This window comes from Paramisgurnus dabryanus, chromosome 10 (genome assembly GCF_030506205.2).
Source record: "Paramisgurnus dabryanus chromosome 10, PD_genome_1.1, whole genome shotgun sequence".
Classification (NCBI taxonomy): domain Eukaryota; kingdom Metazoa; phylum Chordata; class Actinopteri; order Cypriniformes; family Cobitidae; genus Paramisgurnus; species Paramisgurnus dabryanus.
The window spans coordinates 14,907,080-14,926,657 of NC_133346.1; the positions used below are offsets into that span (position 1 = coordinate 14,907,080).

The following is a 19,578-nucleotide window of genomic DNA, read 5'->3' on the forward strand; positions in this document are numbered from 1 at the left end:
TTATTGATCTTCCGTAAGTTTGAGATAATGATGTCATGCGAAGGAGCGGGGTCACGTGTAAAATCATCTGATGCTTTTCTATCTGAGGCTGTTTTGTCATATGCCTTGTTGTGCGAGACCTGATGGCGTTTCGTCTGATCCCGTTAAGATGTCAATGTTTGATGTGCAAGACATTAGTCCTGACCTTTTTGTTTCTGAGAACTGATACCTTTCAGGCTGAGGCACAATGCCGTTTCATCTGATGCCTGAGCACTGACGCTGAGGTCTGAGAATGTCCTAAAATGTACACTGTGACATTCTCTTGCATATTGCCTTTACACAACAAAAAGTTTCTTACAAAAGTTAAATCAATATATTGTTTCATGTGAATGAGTGGGTAAAATGATTTTTACACATTTTTGTAGCAAATTCTCAACTCTACACGATCCAGTACTTTTTTTGTTTGTGAACAAATGTTAAGATTGTGTTCATTGGCCTTATTTCAGCAACTTTTAAAATATATATTTTTTACTAACCATGCATAAACATCATTTACTTAAAAATACAAACAAGTACACATATGTTACTTACATATAATTGTAGCACAGTATGTGCTGAATACAGTGTTATGTGATATTAGCCATTAAAGGTAGGGTACCAGATTTGATCCTGAAACATTTTTAGTTATGCTGGTTAAAAGTCTCCTCACATCCTGATAGCAATCACTATGTTAAGTTGTTTAAATGTTTTTGTAGAGATTTGTCTTCTGTGAAAGGCGTAGGACCTAAAAAAATTTCCACCAATAATAGATCTAGTTCCGAACGGACGTTGCCTTTTTTGTCCCGTAAGCGTAATTTGAATGCCCACCGTGCAGCTTGTTCACGCAGACACCATACGTCATTGGCGCGTTCACGTGTGCTCACCTTCTGTCTGTAAACAGGGAGAATGGCAAACTTTTCTCCTGAATTGACAACCTGCACAGGAGCCACAAAATGAAAGACGTCTTTTATAACAACAACAGCAAAAACTGCCTGGATCAGCAAAGAGCAAAAACCCAAATTAACAACGGTAACTTTACTTTTATTTGTAAATTAAAAAAGCTAGATGTTGAAACCCTTCCTATTTAAAACCTCTTTAGGATGTTTAAAATGTCCTGAATAAACATGTATTGCATATTATAGTTGTTTATATTTTGTTCTTCTCACAGATCCATTTCATTGAATCAGAACATTGATAATCAAACCATCCTGATGAAGTTGACAAAACGCAGTTCTCATTTCTTTTGCCATCAGGCTGTGGTGTCACCCAAAACCTTAAACAAAAGATCATTATTAGATCTTCAGTGTTGTTTTCTGTGTGATATGATACTGACTGTGACAATCATTTATAGTGATTTCTCACCCAGTGGTCAGTGTGCTTCCATCAACCCATTTCCATCTGCCCTCAACTTCAATGTCAGTCAAACCAATCCAGAATCTCGCTGTAATAGATATCTTCTTAACAAAATCCTGAGAAGTTGAAAAGGTAACACATTTATACATCCACTCACACAACACAGGCTATAACCCTTTTTATACCCTTAGCTTATTAAAGTGTGTATCAGGCAATGTTCAGATTTTCAGAAAAGGATGCCTGCTTTAATTTGTCAAATGTTTTAATTTACGCTAATACAGTGCAAAAAAGCACAAATAAAATGTGCATAAACTTTAAAGCAGAATTTTTATAAGTTTTAGTTCAGTAGGCCTACCTTTATAAAGTGAACCTCAGATTCAGAAGCAGTACATGATCTGTATCACTGTAGCCACATTCACACAGTAAGTGTTTGGGGTACATGACTGTATTTATTACAAATGTGACTATAAGTATTCCAATGATACAACAGCTTACAGCAACAGCTCACATACTGTCTGTATGATACATTACTCTTTTTGTATTCATTTTGTGTTTAGAGTTTGATCCCAGCTACCAACTCGTCCTTTGGATGAGACGTTAAACCAAGGTCCTGACTTTCTGTGGTCATTAAAAATTCCAGGTTGTCCTTCAAAAAAAGAGTATTGGTGTTCCTCGGCATCCTGGCAAAATTTGCCCATTGGCCTACTAATCATCCCCATTTATACTTATTGGCTATGTGGTGGTGTGTGGTAGGCATTCTGGTTCAATATGGCTGTTGTCGCATCATATAGGTGGATGCTGAACATTGGTGTTGGTTTAGAAGAATCCCCCTTATTATGTAAAGTGCTTTGAGTGCTGCTGCAAAAACAACACTATATAAATGTAATGAATTATTATTATTATTATAGAAGTGTTTATCACCAGATTGGAACTGTTTCTAATATTTAGAGAAATGCAGATGCAGCACGCATTTGTTTACATCGGCATAATAGGTCACTGTCGCCTTACTTTAACCAATTTTGTCCTCACCTGCTCTTTTTGGTAAGACATTTGTGAGTTTTTTTCTGGTATACTGATTTTTGATTGCATATTATTTGCATATTTAATGTGCGCACCTGTAAGCAAACTCTGAACGATGCGTACGCGCATTCTAGAGACATTTAAGGGTAATTGGTGACACACATGGCAAGGAAGTTTAATTTCACTATATCATACATTAGATCCACATTATTATGACGATGAAATCCAGCAGCGTTATTTGTGCATGTACTGATGAGTGATAATTGTTTCATATATACCTTGTAAAATTCAATCTTAAATGAAAAATCATTTTAAATATTTAATCAGCGCTATCTCACCATCACATTGTCCACTACTTGAGCATGGAAAACAGTATAGCATCAAACACGCATCCACTAGATACAGCTACTACAGAGCACAGTATAAATCGGCAATTAATTACTGTGCATTTTTATCATCAAATGTTAAAGTGTGGAAATTCAGTCATTAAGCTCCTGGACAATTGTTGCTCTTTAAGTTATCGTTAAAATAGTCCTAATTATGATGTTCATAACAAAACATAACATGATGTTTGCCTATTACAATAAAATAAATATTTACTCACACATGTATAAGTTAATGCAAGTTGTTAGGTAAAAGGAAATTACTATTTATGTTTTTAAATTTAAATGATTCATTTGTTTATATAGCTGCCCTTTGTAGAGCAGAGGAGAACGCTCGTGCTGCTGGAGAACAGTCTGCATATATCAGACGTGTCCACAAAAGCAAGCAGAAAACTCATATCTATTTTATTTTAGTGATACCTCTCATTTATGATGTGATTTTGGCAAGGTGTACAATAAAATTGCTGTAAAATTATATAAATGCTGCGGTGACCCCCATGTGTAATGCTGCGTGATTCCAATGCTGGAGGATTAGGGCAATGGCTTGCATTTTTGGCCGGGCCCATTTAGCTTACGAGCTAACAATTGGTTGCTAGTCTCATTACTGTAATATGCGGATCAGCATTCAAGAGGTGATTTGCGTGGATTATTTATGGTTAAAAATGGGCATGTACAGGACGGGATATGAGGCAGATTCATTTACCTGCATATTACATTTGCATGTGATCTGTGATTTAAACAGAAACATGGCTTGCTGGTGGGCTATTTTTGCCTTTTGTGCGTACGCAGACTTTTAGTAAGAATCCTAGGCACCGTTTTATAGACCATTTCAAAAGATGTAAACAACACTGGTCCAGAAGCACTTCCTGTTTCAGTTTTTTACCACTAGATAAACGTTGGGATAAAATACATCCAACAGAACACATATAACAGAGTCAAAAAGTTAAACAAACATCTTAAAGATAATGATATATGTGTGAAATAAAAAAAAACAGTCACAAAATGAAACAGGAAGTGCTTCTGGACCAGTGTTGTTTACATCTTTTGAAATGGTCTATAAATGTGGCCTCATTTATCCTGATTATTTAAAAAAATTATATAATAAAAACAATACAGAAACTCCACCCCTAACCTTAAGGTCACAGGGGCGAAAGCAAATAGTGCAACAATAAATGTTGCTGAATGTGGTTGTCACTTTGTATTATAGATTTACATTGTCTTTCACTTACTTGTTCCTCTTTGTTGTTAATGATGATCAGATCTGCTCCTCTCTCTCTACAGTATCTCCTGCTCTCATTCCAGTTTTTAGGCTCAGATGAAATGTAGTAGTAGCTGAACCGGTTATATTTCCAGCCATCTGTTAACACAAACAGTTCAACTACAGTATCAGCATCACATTCCTTTTTACAAAAAATGATCCAAACATATTTAAGAAGATTGGACAACATTTGTGTAGTTTAGTGTAGTTCATGATTACCTTTTTCATTAAAACATTTCCACAGATCTATGTTCTCATGACTTAACTTTGCATTTTGTTTAATTAGGTTGGTATTGTTGGTTAGTAGCCACTCTCTTTCTTTTTTAAGGTTGGTAGTGTTGGTTAGTAGCCAGTCTCTTTCTTTTTTAAGGTTGGTATTGTTGGTTAGTAGCTGGTCTCTTTCTTTTTTAAGGTTGGTATTGTTGGTTAGTAGCTGGTCTCTTTCTTTTTAGGGGTCAAGCCCCGAAGGGGCGTAGAACCCTATTGTTATTGTTAGTTTTCTTATTATTATTATTATTATTTTTCTTCCTCGTTCTTCCGCCGAAAGTCAATGGCAGCCCATAGAACCGTACGTAGGAAAGTTATGAAATTTGGCACACTGATAAAGGACAGTCCAATGTGTCCCCACAGCAAATTTGGAGTCTCTATCTCTAACCCTCTAGCGCCACCAACAGTCCAAAGTTGCACTTATGTTTTTGCTTATAACTTCTGATCCGTAGGTCCTAGAAACGAAATTCTTGTTTCGTCTGATTCCTTGGCTCAAGACGATTCGAATAGACCCTATGACGTCATTTTCCGTCATGAAATTTTTTCCGCCATTTTGAATTATTCGTAAAACCTACTTTTGCGAACTCGTCCTAGAGCTTTTACCCGATTTCCACGAAAAATGGTATGTAGCATCTAGAGACCCTCACGGCAAAAAGTTATCAAAAGAATTTCGATAAACCAATCCGTTGTCGTATAGCGCGTCAACAAAATTTTCGTAGAGCGCAAAAAAACAGATTTTAGGCTGTATCTTCGTCAAACTTAGGCCTATTGACACGACACTTGGTACTTGTGATGCCAGTCAGGAACTGAGTGTGCATGCACAGTTTCGTCGCAGCGCCACCTAGTGGCCAGACAGATGTTTTTTACACCTATAACTTTGGCTGTGATCAACGTATTTTGACGGGACTTGATTTTTAGGAGTCCTGAATAGTCGCCGAGTCCAATGATACCAAACATGCCAGATTTCGCCTTACGGTTAGCCCTGCGCAGCAAAACAGCACTTAAAAAACACGCGCGAATATCTCCGCGAGCGTAATTCTGATTGACTCGAAAACATCATAGGAAGAATATTGCATTACCTTCTGAACAAAAAGTTCTATTGGCGTTGTATTAAAATTTTCATCAGAAATGGCCGAAAATTGCAAAAAACGAAAAATTACCTTTAAATTTTCTGTTTTTACACATAAATGCTTATAACTTCGTAACGCAAAGAGATTTTTTCACCATATTTGATACGCTGATGTACGACCACAGTCTGAGGCTACACAAAAAAAATTGTATGGTTGCACCACTAGTTGGCCTTATAATTGAACAAAACCTTTGAAATCAAGCCACCCTATGGTCATACAACTATTTCTTCACTAAACTAAAGTGTATAGTCATAAAACTAGCTAGATGTAACACAGTTATGAACTGAGGTTGCATGCACAACTTTGTCATTGCGCCACCTATTGGTTTTGAGATAGAAATATGGTATTTTTGCCTAAAACTACTCCAACAGTACATCTAAAATCTTGGGTCATCATGTATTATTCCTTTCATGGCTTGGAGAACATTGGTGCATGCCAATTAACTCCTTAGCAACCAATTAGGATACCCTATCATTCCTTTTTACAAGAGCTATATCTCTGCATCAGAACATAGTAGAGACATGGGGGTGGTCTCTTTTGACTCATTAACACCACTGTAACATTTTGTGAGCTGAGAATTGCCACTGCAAGCACCACTCACATTTTCTTCAGTGTTCTAGTTGTCAATGCTCCTCGAGAAGAGAGGGAGAGATGACACTGAATGAAAACACAGCTTTTTTGCTGATAACTGTTATATTATTTAGTCTGAAATCAAGAGATTTTCCCAGGTTCTTTAAACTGCTCATCCGAATTCAACTTTACATCCTTCTGTGCCCTTTTTGGCTTGACCCCGGCATTGCTGCTTGCAGCTATATTTAGGGGTCAAGCCCCGAAGGGGCGAAGACCCCTATTGTATTTGTTAGTTTTCTTATTATTATTATTATTCTTCTTCTTCTTCTTCTTCTTCCGCCATTGCGGTCTATGGCAGCCCATAGAACCGTACGTAGGAAAGTTATGAAATTTGGCACACTGATAAAGGACAGTCCAATGTGTCCCCACAGCAAATTTGGAGTCTCTAACTCCAACCCTCTAGCGCCACCAACAGTCTAAAGTTGCACTTACGTTTTTGTTTATAACTTCTGACCCGTACGTCCTAGAAACGAAATTCTTGTTTCCTCTGATTCCTTGGCTCAAGACGATTCGACTGGACCCTATGACGTAATTTTCCGTCATGAAAATTTTTCCGCCATTTTGAATTATTCGTAAAACCTACTTTTGCGAACTCGTCCTAGAGCTTTTGCCCGATTTCCACGAAAATCGATATGTAGCATCTACAGACTCTCACGGCAAAAAGTTATGGAATTCATGTCGATTCGCCAATCTGTTTGCGTAAACCGCGTCAACAAATTTTAAGTAGAGTGCAAAAAAACGGATTTGAGGCTGTATCTTCGCCAAACTTAATCCTATTGAAACGACACTTGGTACTTGTGATGCCAGTCAGGAACTGAGAGTGCATGCCCAGTTTCGTCGCAGCGCCACCTAGTGGTAAGACGAATGTTTTACACACCTATAACTTTGGCTGTGATCGACGTATTTTCATGGGACTTGTTTCCTTGGAGTCCTGAATAGTTGCCGAGTCCAACGATACCAAACATGCCAGAATTGGCCTTACGGTTAACCCTGCGCGGCAAAATAGCACTTAAAAAACACGCGCGAATATCTCCGCGAGCGTAATTCTGATCGACTCGAAAACATCATAGGAAGAATATTGCATTACCTTCTGAACAAAAAGTTCTATTGGCATTGTATTAAAATTTTCATCAGAAATGGCTGAAAATCGCAAAAAACGAAAAATTACCTTTAAATTTTGTGTTTTTACACATAAATGGCTATAACTTCGTAACGCAAAGAGATTTTTTCACCATATTTGATACGCTGATGTACGACCACAGTCTGAGGCTACACAAAAAAAATTGTATGGTTGCACCACTAGTTGGCCTTATAATTTAACAAAACCTTTGAAATCAAGCCACCCTATGGTCATACAACTGTTTCTTCACTAAACTAAAGTGTATAGTCATAAAACTAGCTAGATGTAACACAGTTATGACCTGAGGTTGCATGCACAATTTTGTCATTGCGCCACCTACTGGTTTTGAGATAGAATAACGCATTTTTTGCCTAAAACTACTGCAACAACACATCTAAAACCATAAGTCATCATGGATTATTCCTTTCATGGCTTTGACTATAATCACTAGTGGATGTCCATTTACTCTCTAGCAACCAATGAGAATACGTTATCAACTGTTTTTGCAAGAGCTTTTTCTCTGCATCAGAACATCGCAGAGACATGGGGGTGGGCTCTTTTGACTCATTAACACCACTGTAACATTTTGTGAGCTGAGTATTGCCACTAGAAGCACCACTCATTTTTACGTCAGTGTTCTAGTTATCAATGCTCGACGAAAGAGAGGGAGAGATGACACTGAATGAAAACACAGCTTTTTAGCTGATAACTGTTATATTATTTAGTCTGAAATCAAGAGATTTTCCCAGGTTCTTTAAACTGCTCATCCGAATTCAACTTTACTTTCTGCTGTGCCCTTTTTGGCTTGACCCCGGTGATTGCTGCTTGCAGCTATATTTTAAGGTTGGTATTGTTGGTTAGTAGCCGCTCTCTCTTTTTTTTAAGGTTGGTATTGTTGGTTAGTAGCTGGTCTCTTTCTTTTTTAAGGTTGGTATTGTTGGTTAGTAGCTGGTCTCTTTCTTTTTTAAGGTTGGTATTGTTGGTTAGTAGCTGGTCTCTCTCTTCTGTGAGGATTTTGGTCTTGATGTTAAACTGTTGATTGTTTGTATTGATGAGGACACACAGCACTATGACTGCAGTCAGTAGAAGAACACACAGCAGCACCAAACACACTGTAACTGATCTGTAACTTCTCATCCTCACACGCTCACTTCCTGAAGATGACACAAGATGTTACATTGTACTCTCCTGAAAGTTTTTCTCCATTATTTAAAGGACAAATAGACAGTGTATGTACCTCAATACAGAAATGAATGCATTACCTGTATGCTGCAGTGGTTGTTGTTTGTTTGTTTCTGTCCTGATGTTGTGAACTCCCACAGAATCTATACTTTCATAAAAATCAACGATCATCTCTTCCATTTCATTCATTCTCTGAGACTCGGCCCTGATCATGTTGTCATAAATTATCTGAGATATCTGATCTTAAAGAACTATGATAGAGTGGTGCAGTCAAATACTGAACTATGGTAATGGTGAATGCTCTTCCTGTGGTGTCTGTGGTGTTGTTGTTTTTTAGGGTAGGTTGGCAGCTCAACTTTTACGCTTATTTTTGATTAGAGAAACAAAACTGGTCTGAAGTCAGTGTGTGAAATCATGTGACCTTTCAATACAAGAAGTCTTTAGAGCTTTTAAGTTACAGTAAGCTTGATTGTAAATTATTATGAAGTTGTTTGAATGATCTCTTATCATAAAGTCTAAAGCAACACATCTTCAGAAGTCATAACTTTAGAAAAAGCTGAAAGAGCCTGGTAAAATAACAATATTGTTTGTGTTATACTGTCTATTTTCTACAAATCAGATCATCTGAATCACTCAAATCTTTACAATGATCCATTTCTCTCACCTGTCCACAAGCTCTCACTCTCTGCATCTAGCTGTCACAATGCACAAATGCTGATGTTTATTTTTCAGTCTAGATTGTTTTATGCTGTCTGCTTCTTTAATCTATTTTTAGTTTAGAGCAAAATGAAACCAATTTAAAGTGTGGTTAAAATGTGTGAAGTCTGATCATGTGACCTTCAAATAAAGGAAATGTTTAGAGTTCACATTGTTTGCTAGTCAGTGTTTCTAGCTAGTGCTAATGTAGCTCAACTGTAGAGCATTGTGTTAGCAGTGCAAAGGTTGTGGTTGGATCCCAGGGATACAGGCTACTGATAGAAAAAACATTAATTTGCTGTAAGTAGATTTGGATAAATGTGTCTGCCAAAAGCAAAAATATAAGTAAACTAAAACAGGCTCTTTTTATCCTTTTTATTTATAATGTAATAAATAAAGCTGCGCCATGGTATTTTAGATCTCTGGGGTGATACCCTGACAGAAAACTGTTCATACAGACCACAAGTAAACTTATATTGTCCTGTTCATATAACAGTTTTCAGGCTCAAGTTCATCAAATCTAAATTAATTTACAGTGGCTTTACATGCTTTTTTCATTCATAACTTGAGTAAAGTATTTAGTTTGAGCCAAGATTTAGAGTTACAGGTCTGACTTTGGTTATTAGCAGTTCTTTCACTTCTGTGATGCTATATTTGGTTAGTAGCTTGTCTCTCACTTCTGTCATGTTGGTATTTTTGGTTAGTAGCTGGTCTTAGTCAGTAGAAGAACACACAGCAGCAAGCAAAATACTGATACTATTTAACTCATTCCCTGCCAGCCAATTTTTGAAAAGTTGCCCGCCAGATTTTTTGTGATTTTCACTAGTTTCACAAAATGCCTTTCAGGAAATTTTCTTCTAAAAATATATTAATGTCAGCTGTAAACTTGTTTAACTCTGCGGACCCTGTATAGGGTCAGAATAAATGACCACATATGAGATACTGTTTGAAAGTTTAGAATCTCTACTTTCTGCGGATATGCATCACTTTAATATATGTTTTACTGTAAGAAAGTTATTTACACTTAATGTACACTATCACCTCCCCTTCATTTTTATTATCATTTAATATTCACATATTTCATATTTTTCAAATATGATAAACATGGGCAAGTCTCACTTTCTCTCACTTTCATTTGATATAAGCTTTATTAGCTCTTGTGTAGGGATTCAGACTGTGTAAATTTGCTTTCCATTGGGGTGAATGAAGTCAGAAGGGATGTGTTAATCTACAATGAAAACAGTGTGAAGGAGATCAAACATCAAAAATGGTTAGACAGCCTCAACATTATAAACAGCAAGAAAACAAACACTGAGGCATATACACACACATATATTACACATCAATGTTATCATTGTTTTTATTCTGTAGAAAAATGTTATATCTAAATCAGGACTCTATCAGACTTTATTTTAACTGTGGCACTCACAAGCTGTCAAATGCAGCTTTGTTGGACTGTAACATAAAGGAAATGCTATTGGGTATTTAAAAAAAAAGTGGGAGGGCATTCTCGATAGTTCTGCACTGACTTCCTGTTTCAGTTAATATGACGTGGCCACATCAAACAATTCTACACGTTGCAAGGCACTTCAGTGGGCCTTTAAAACCCTTAAAGGATGTTTAAAATATCCTGAATAAACATGTTTTGCATATAATAGTGTTTATGTTTTGTTCTTCTTACAGATCCATTTCATTGAATTAGAACATTGATAATCAAACCATCCTGATGAAGTCGACACAACACAATTCTCATTCCTTTTGCCATTGGGCTGTGGTGTCACCCAGAATCTGAAACAACAGGTCATCGTTAGATTTTTAGTGTTGTTTTCTGTGTGATATGATACTGACTGTGACAATATTTATTGTATAATAATCAGTCAAATTTAGTGATTTCTCACCCAGTGGTCAGTTTCATGCCATCAACCCATTTCCATCTGCCTTCCACTTCAATGTCAGTCAAACCAATCCAGTATCTCGCTGTACCAGATATCTTCTTAATAAAATCCTGAGAAGTTGAAAAGGTAGCACATTTATAACTCCTCTCACACATTAACACACTACGGCCCTGTTTAAACCCGTTAGCTTATTAAAGTGTGTTTAAGGTGCACATTTTACGAAAAAGATGCCTGATATGTCGAATGTGCTACTTCATGATCATTAGTTTAAATTTAGTACCTATATTAAGTGAACCTCAGATTCAGATACATGATCTGCATTACTGTAGCTACATTCACACAGTCAGTGTTTGGGGTTTATTACTGTATTTATTAAACAGCTGTGCCAATCATACAACAGCTTACAGCAAGAGTTTACATACTGTTTGTATAATCGTACGTATGACAATAGCTAAATCATAACCAAAAATAACCAAACTAAAATTGTCTTTCAATTTTCAAGATGAGCATGAATATCACCGGCAAATATAGTTACTGTAACTAAGGGCGCAATCACATACTTAACCATACGGATCCGTACCAGAGTAGGCTACAATTGTCCCCTGCTGTTCTTCACTCACACTATACTTTCTGATCTGTACCCAAGTATGCTAAAGTCATTAAAGGTCACGTTCTTCCTGATTCCATTTTACAAACTTTAGTTAGTGTGTAATGTTAAAAAAAGAAAGTTAGTGTGTAATGTTGCTGTTAGAGCATAAATAATACCTGCTAAATGATAAAGCTCAAAGTTCACTGCCAGGCGATATATTTTCTTTAACAGAATTCCCCTTTCAAAGCATACAGCGAACGGCCGGTTGGGACTAAAGCCCTCTACTTCCCGATTAAATGACATCAATAAAACAGTTCGTTGACTAAACTCCGCCCACTTGAATACGTCAGTCACCAGCTAAACTCAAATGATTCTGCTAAGCTAAACTGCTGTCCAATCACAACACACTAAACAAACTACACAATCAGAACTCATTATGTATTTCTGAAGGAGGGACTTTATAGAACAAGGAAGACATCAGCCCGTTTTTAGGACAGTGAAAACAGCCCTATACAGATAAGTAAATTGTGTGAAAAATACAGCATTTTTTACACATGAAAAATGAACATGTTATATTGTGCACTGTAAACACAATCAAAGCTTCAAAAACACAGTAAGAATGGACCTTTAAAATATGCGATTATTTTAAAGAAAACTGGAAAATATCAACGATGGAGTTTATTGTAATTATACATTGCATGATGTCAAACACAACTTCGTTTTGGACTTGGTGATACGTGAGGGCATTCATCTGTCAAATCTTAATAGATCGACAATGGCATTGAATACTTTTTTATTTATAATGTAGTACCAGGCAACCAATGGAATTCTTTCTAGTGGATGACAGCAAATCTTAAAAATGTACACTGATCTGTTTAAAGAGTGTGATTGTCATTCTACATTATAGATTTGTATTGTAAATCTTAATACCAGTTTAAAATGGGTCTGTCTTGCACTCACTTGTTCTTCTCTGTTGTTAATGATGATCAGATCTGCTCCTCTCTCTCTCTACAGTATCTTCTGCTCTCACTCCAGCTCTTCACCTCAGATGAAATGAAGTAGCAGTTGAACTGGTAATATTTCCAACCATCTGTTAACAAGCAAGTTATCAGCTTTGCATTCCTTCGCTAAATGATACAAAAATATTTAACAATAGTTGATTACTTTATTTTAACATAGTTTGGTGTAGTTCAAGATTACCTTTTTCATTAAAACACTTCCACAATTCTACACTCTAAAAAAACAAACGGTGCTATATAGCACCAAAACTGTTGCTTTGGATCGTAATCATAGAAGAACCGTTTTTAGTGCCGTATAGCACCGGTGAAGCACCTGTGTAGAACCATAATAGTGCTTTGTAGAACCATATGTGGTGCTATAGTGGTGCTATATGGCCCCTATATGGTTCTACACAGGTGCTTCACTGGTTCTTCACCGGTGCTATATGGCACTAAAAACGGTTCTTCTATGATTACGATCCAAAGCAACAGTTTTGGTGCTATATAGCAACGTTTGTTTTTTAGAGTGTATGTTCTCTTGACCTAACTTTTCATTTAGCTTAATTAGGTTGGTATATTTGGTTAGTAGCTGGTTTCTCTCTTCTGTGATGTTTTTGTTCTGAAACTGTTGATTGTTTGTATTGATGAGGACACACAGCACTATAACTGCAGTCAGTAGAAGAACACACAGCAGCACCAAACACACTGTAACTGATCTGTAACTTCTGTTCATCACACGCTCACTTCCTGAAGATGAAAAGATGCTACATTTTACTATTCTGAAGTTTCTTCATAAGTAACAGGATAAATACTGAGTATCTATAATTTCACAAAGAAAGGAATGTTGTTACCTGTATGCTGCAGTGTTTGTTGTGTGTTTGTATCTGTCCTGACGTTGTGATCTCTCACAGAATCTATGTTTTCATAAAAATCCATGACCATATTCAGAGAACTCTTCATCATGTTGTCATAAATGTCAGAGAAATCTCAGAGATTTCTGAACTTACAGAAATACGTTAAAGTGATGCAGTCAAACACTGAACTATGATAATGGTCTTCCTGTGTTGTTTTTTACGGTAGGTTCGCTGCTCAACTTTAACTCAAATTTTTGATCAGAAAACCAAAACCGATCTAAGGTCAGTGTGTGAATGCATGTGACTTTTGAATAAAATAACTCATTTGTTTAGTTACAATTAGTTCTACCATCAACATGAAAATGCTTTACAATGAATATATACACTTTTCCAGGTTCTGTATGTGACTGAATCTACTGTAATATAATTAACCACTTTACTTTCACCCTTTTGAGTGGGTGGTGAAAAGTTGATGTGCACCTTCAAATTAATATAACGCTGGCATTTTTGGTCTAGAAGCCTAAATAAGATTGTTGGTCTCATTTTACACAGAAAATTTGTTATAGCAGTTTGAATTTATTTTAATAAAAAAAAATGAAATAACATATTAATTTGATAAATAAAATTATAAAAATTTAAACATTTTACAAAAGTCATAATGTAAACATGAGGCCATAAGTTTCAAGTAGTTGGGATCCAAATTTCAAGTTAAAATCACAAAAAATAAGGTTTAAGTCATACTTTTAGTGGTTTTACCAACAACGGCCACTAGGTGTCAATGGTTTGCTGCATACTCTTGTCACAAATTAATAAATTACTGTCCCTGCATTATTATTATTGCTAAATCTTTAAAATATGAGTACTTACATTCCTAGACCTTTTCAATTATATATAGTTTGTCAAGATTTTTAGGTGAAGGATAGGGTATTAGTGTTAAAAATATCTAAAAACAATGTGGGCCCACTAGAGGCCCCATGATCTTTTAGAAAATGACATTATGTCAATCTTTTCCCAAAATTATGATGGCATATTGAAAACTACACTCTTGAAGCTTTCCAACGATATATAGTTTGTCATGATTCAATAAGAATTTATATGCAAAACACTGAAGTAATTGTAGGTATCCCACTGTTTAATCATGACAAATTACAAAATGAGTTACAGAATGAATAGAAGACAAACAAAAACTGAAAACCCCTTTATGAATTTTATATATTTATAAATGGTATATGTATTGCATAAAAAACTGCTGGGTTATTTTTAACCCAGTGCTGGGTCAAAAGATGGAGCCGTTGGGTTCAATTAACCCAGAAAATGTTTAGATTTCACCCAACAATGGGATAAAAAAACCCAGGTTTAATCAATCATAACCTAATGGGTTGGGTTTGTCTCTTTTTGACCCATAGATGGGTTGAAAATCACCCAGCATTTTTTTGATACTTTCTATATGGGAGTTTGACTGAGTTTTTCAAACTTGCAATAAGCTTTTAATCATTCTAGCAATGCTGACTCACACTGTAAGAACGCTTTTACACACAAAGGAATTTTAAACATGTTAAAAATAAAAAATAAACATCTTAAGTTGGGGCACCTATGGTATAAGTGGACTGTTTGTCTCTGGTATCAATCTGTCCTTACTGCACATAGGTTACCTAATCATAATGCGGTTTGCCAGTCTAATATTAAATGTTAGTATATTGGGATCGAAAATTACTATTTGCATAAAAACATTTCCACAGTGTATTGTTCTTTTGATTCAGTTTTAGTCCATTTTAGGGGGCTTCAGCCCATCATTTGTATTTTTTTTTTCAAAATTAAAATGAATCCAAAATTACAGGACATGTTAATAAGAAAAAATATATTTTATTACAAATAAAAATAAAATTGTATTCACTTGGCTATTCTGCATGATTTGCCAGTTTCACAACCTGTTTATTTGAAAGGAGAAGCACAGCAGCTGTGCTGCCTCTTATCTGAAGCAAGGGTTGGCGAACTTAACTCAAAGTTATTTACCTGGTTGCCTTAAAATTTTGAGTTGAGTAAAAAAGTTGTGTAACAATCACAGTCAACTAATATTTTGCATTAAAGTTAAATTAAAGCAACCATGTAACTTACATTTTTAAGTTGAACCATCAAATATTTTTTACAGTCAGAGAAACTCATGTAACCAGTGTTTTCTTTTTATCCCCATTTTTTAAATAGTAGTTAAAACAATGAAATGAAACCATTAGTGGTCAATGTGTGACCACCTGAGATCATGTGACATCCAGCAAGTACTAAAAGCTTAAAGCTGCATATAAAGTTATGCATGTGCACAATCAATTTATTGGCAATAAAACAATATGTCGATGTTATACTGTATGATTATTATCAAGAGAGCACTGCTGCAGACACAAAAAGTGATCTATGACATATCTGGACCCTAAGGCAATATAATATCCCCTAGAAATTTTAGAATAAAAAAAAGTTTTTCTCACAGATCCATTTATAAGCCTCAGCACATGAGCGATCATACCACCAATGTATATAGGATGCAGCACAGTTCTTTGGTCTAAGGCCACTAGGTCTATTAGACACCCAGAAACTGAAACAACAAATCATCATTAAATCTTCAGTGTTATTTTCTGTGTGATATATTGACTGTTAGAATCAATTATTGGACAATAAACAGTTTAATTGATTGATTTCTCACCTAGAGCTCAGTGTGCTGCCATCAACCCATTTCCATCTGCCCTCGTAACTAATGTGAGTTAGACCAACCCAGAGTAGGTCCGTACCAGAATTATTCTGGATAAAATCCTAAAAATATAAAAATATACTTTTGTATTGAAACATAGTTTTTTCTGACTTCCTATCACCTGCAGCAGATATCCTGTTTTACTCACTTGTTCCTCTTTGTTGTTAATGATGATCAGATCTGCTCCTCTCTCTCTACAGTATCTTCTGCTCTCAGTCCAGCTCTTCTTCTCAGATGAAATGAAGTACAAACTGGATTGATAGTTAATCCATCCATCTGTAAACACAAACAGTTCAGCTGAAACACTTCCTACCCACACAAAATTATGCCGTTTATGATGCTTTTTATACTTTTGTGTATGATATAAAATATTTGATATACACCGATAAGCCATAATGTTAAAGGATAATTCCGGTATTTAACCCTTTGAGTCTCATTTCTGGTTTGTTTTGGATGAACTACAGTGATGGACATAGAAATTTTGACCATGGGTCGTGTCTTGAGTTTTTGAGTCGTTTAGAAGCGTCTCTTGACTGCTTCAGAATGGAAGTCAATGACCATGCACAAACATGTCATTAAAACAACACTGAACGTTCATTTTCAAAACTATACTACTCACCGAGTGGTTCGTGGTGTTCGTTGATGATTAAAAACAAATATATTGGCGCAATGTATGATTTCAATCCGTGTTATTTGCTGTCCGGCATCCGTCAAAAATAGAAGCTCTGCGTATTTGTGCCGGAGGGCTGCGGATGGCCGGAGCTGTGATGGATTCGGAGCACAGTCAGTGGAAATAAACACATTGACTTGAATGGAAACCGACTGACTCCGCCGCCGTTCCGCAGTGGATCCGCAGCCGTTCCGCAGTCGGTGGAAATCCGGGGTGAAGCGTTAGCACACTCCCGACCACTTGATGGCGACAACCACTTTGCCATACAAGTATGTTCGGTGTCTAGCGTATAGACAGTCACAATCGAGCTCAACTTCAAACCTAAAGCTGGTCAATGAGCCATCAAATATGGAAAAAATTTCTTCTGAGAGAAACCGAGCGAAAAAACTACAACCACATGTAAACAGACCCTTTTCTGTTTCCCGGCGGCGGAGTGATATATCAGTGAGCAATGAGTCTTCCAAGAGAAGTCAATGGAATTTTACAAAATGCCAAATAAAACACGACAGAAACTGTATTTCGCTACACAACTTGTTTTTAATCATCAACGAACACCACGAACCACTCGGTGAGTAGTACAGTTTTGAAAATGAACATTAAGTGTTGTTTTAATGACATGTTTGTGCATGGTCATTGACTTCCATTCTGAGTCAAGAGACGCTTCTAAACGAGTCAAAAACTCAAGACACGACCCATTGTCAAAATTTCAGTGTCCATCACTGTAGTTCATCCAAAACAAACCAGAAATGAGACTCAAAGTGTTAAATACCGGAATTATCCTTTAAGAGTATGACTACCAAGTTTCCTAGAGCAGTATACTTTGTAAGGACCAGCTTTCAGTAGAGTGTTTGATGTGAATGGGAAAAGCTGACGATTTATCAAATTTTTAAAGAGGACAGATTGAACAGCTCGCCCTATGGGTTGTTCAGATGACACTGTAGTGAGTACATCAACAGTGGTGCATGAATCCCTGTCAGTGATGGCCATTACCAACAAAAAAATCAAGGAATCATTAAGAAGTGGCTCGAGGAACATAATTATGAATTTCTGTTAATGCTAAATTTACCTGACATGGACTTAGTTTTGCTATGGTAACTATGGGATTTGGAGGACCTGCTGTTGAAATTATGGTACCATATACCCCAGGAAACCTACTTCCATATTGTTGATCATATCAATGCCTTGCCGCATGGTCACTGTTTTGTGGGCTAGGGGATGTTCTAAAGGATATAAAGCAGGTGGTCATATGGCTCATCTGTGTAATTTTAGTGCATTTGAAGAATACCTGTCTTCATTATTGCCTTTATCTGCTGGATAAATCTTTCATTTTCTTTTGTCAAATTTTTGTACTTTAATAGTAGCTGGTCTCTCTCTTCTGTGATGTTTTTGGTCTTGATGTTAAACTGTTGATTGTTTGTATTGATGAGGACACACAGCACTATGACTGCAGTCAGTAGAAGAACACACAGCAGCGCCAAACACACTGTAACTGATCGGTAACTTCTCATCACACGTTCACTTCCTGAAGATGACAAATATACAAATATTGTTTTAAAATACTACAATGTTTATGAATTATGAATTTTCTATTGTCTTTTGCAAAATCTGACAATGTTCCCATTTTTGCAAATATATACACATTTAAAAAATGGCATATAAAGTTAGTATACAAACACAGCTGTAATAGTAAAAGTGGTGAAAGAGTCTATGTACAGTACCTGTGTGTTGAGATGTTGGTTTTGTCTTGGTGACGGTGTCCTCTGTTCCTCTACAGACATCATAATTGTTTATTTCTTCTACATTGACATAGATACTCATCTCCTCACCATCTTCTGTGTCTATATCCTGTGTCCCAGGAATGTTCATATTGCCAAATATTTTGACAGTGTGTTTTATGTTAAGATGTTCTGCGCTGCCGAAAAGAGTTCTGCTTTTGAGTTTTTACTTATAAGATACTGTACCACTACTGTGTTCAAAAGTGTGTGGTATCCTATTGGCTGTTTTTTTTTTATATTTTTCTAAAGAATCATTACTTCCTTATATAGTCATTTTCTTGAAAAATGAAACCAATCAGAGAAGCAGTAGAATGAGGTTACAGCTTGTTAATGTAGTAAAATAAATACTGTATAGACAGTTTTGTCAGACTCTGAACCGCGTCTGAACCGAACTGAACTTCCAGTCTGAATTTATTTATCGGCCTGAATAGTGGCTAAACTGTATATAACTGAGTGCGTTTACATGCACAGAATAAGCGGATAACTATTAAAAATCTGCTTATTATAGAAAACTGTTTTCATGCGTTTACATGCAAATCAATAACCGGCTATGCAGTCAACTGCGTTTACATGGGACTTGGAGAATTATCAGTTTTCTCGCAGGCAGTGACGTCACCGCCTATAGAACACAATAGTCGATCAAAAAGTCAACGACATATCTGTCTTAAGCTGTACTGTTGTATCTCTCCTCGTGTCTGCAGAACCTGTAAATGTAACATGAGCTTTTATTTTCACAGTTTCTCTGCCAACTGCTTTAGTCAAGCGGAGACTTTTATGCGTTGCTTTGCACTTACTTCCGCGTGTGACGTTTATCTTTCATACGCGGAGACATGTGCACACAGACAAAACCGTGAGAAAGCGGGTTAAGGTGTTTACATGCCACGCGAAATCGGCGTAATGAGCAAAAAACTACCTGTGCCGATCGTTTTTTGCTTACGCTGTTTATGGGCTTTCCCCGATTAAAGAAAACCGCTTTACGCGTTTACATGACCCCACGTGTTAT

The 19,578-nt window shown here is 36.4% G+C and overlaps 1 protein-coding gene across 1 annotated transcript; it reads right to left on the minus strand.

Annotated features, from left to right (window-relative positions):
* Positions 1-1,153: 1,153 nt before the first annotated feature.
* Positions 1,154-17,873, minus strand: LOC135779476 (C-type mannose receptor 2-like). Its single transcript, XM_073816109.1, has 8 exons — positions 17,867-17,873; positions 16,279-16,439; positions 10,956-11,062; positions 10,724-10,845; positions 4,252-4,476; positions 4,004-4,131; positions 1,381-1,487; positions 1,154-1,291 (listed from the first exon to the last, which is right to left on the minus strand). The coding sequence occupies exons 1-8, from the start codon at positions 17,871-17,873 to the stop codon at positions 1,165-1,167; spliced, it is 984 nt and encodes a 327-aa protein (XP_073672210.1). The 3' UTR covers positions 1,154-1,164.
* Positions 17,874-19,578: the final 1,705 nt, after the last annotated feature.

What these genes read in the sequence shown, in the direction of transcription:
- LOC135779476 (XM_073816109.1), bottom strand. An exon ending in GGCATGAAACTGACCACTGG is followed by an intron (nt 10,846 to 10,955) that starts GTGAGAAATCAC and finishes CTGTTGTTTCAG; the next exon opens with ATTCTGGGTGACACCACAGC. An exon ending in GATCTGTAAGAAGAACAAAA is followed by an intron (nt 4,477 to 10,723) that starts CATAAACACTAT and finishes ACCCCTAAAAAG; the next exon opens with AAAGAGACCAGCTACTAACC.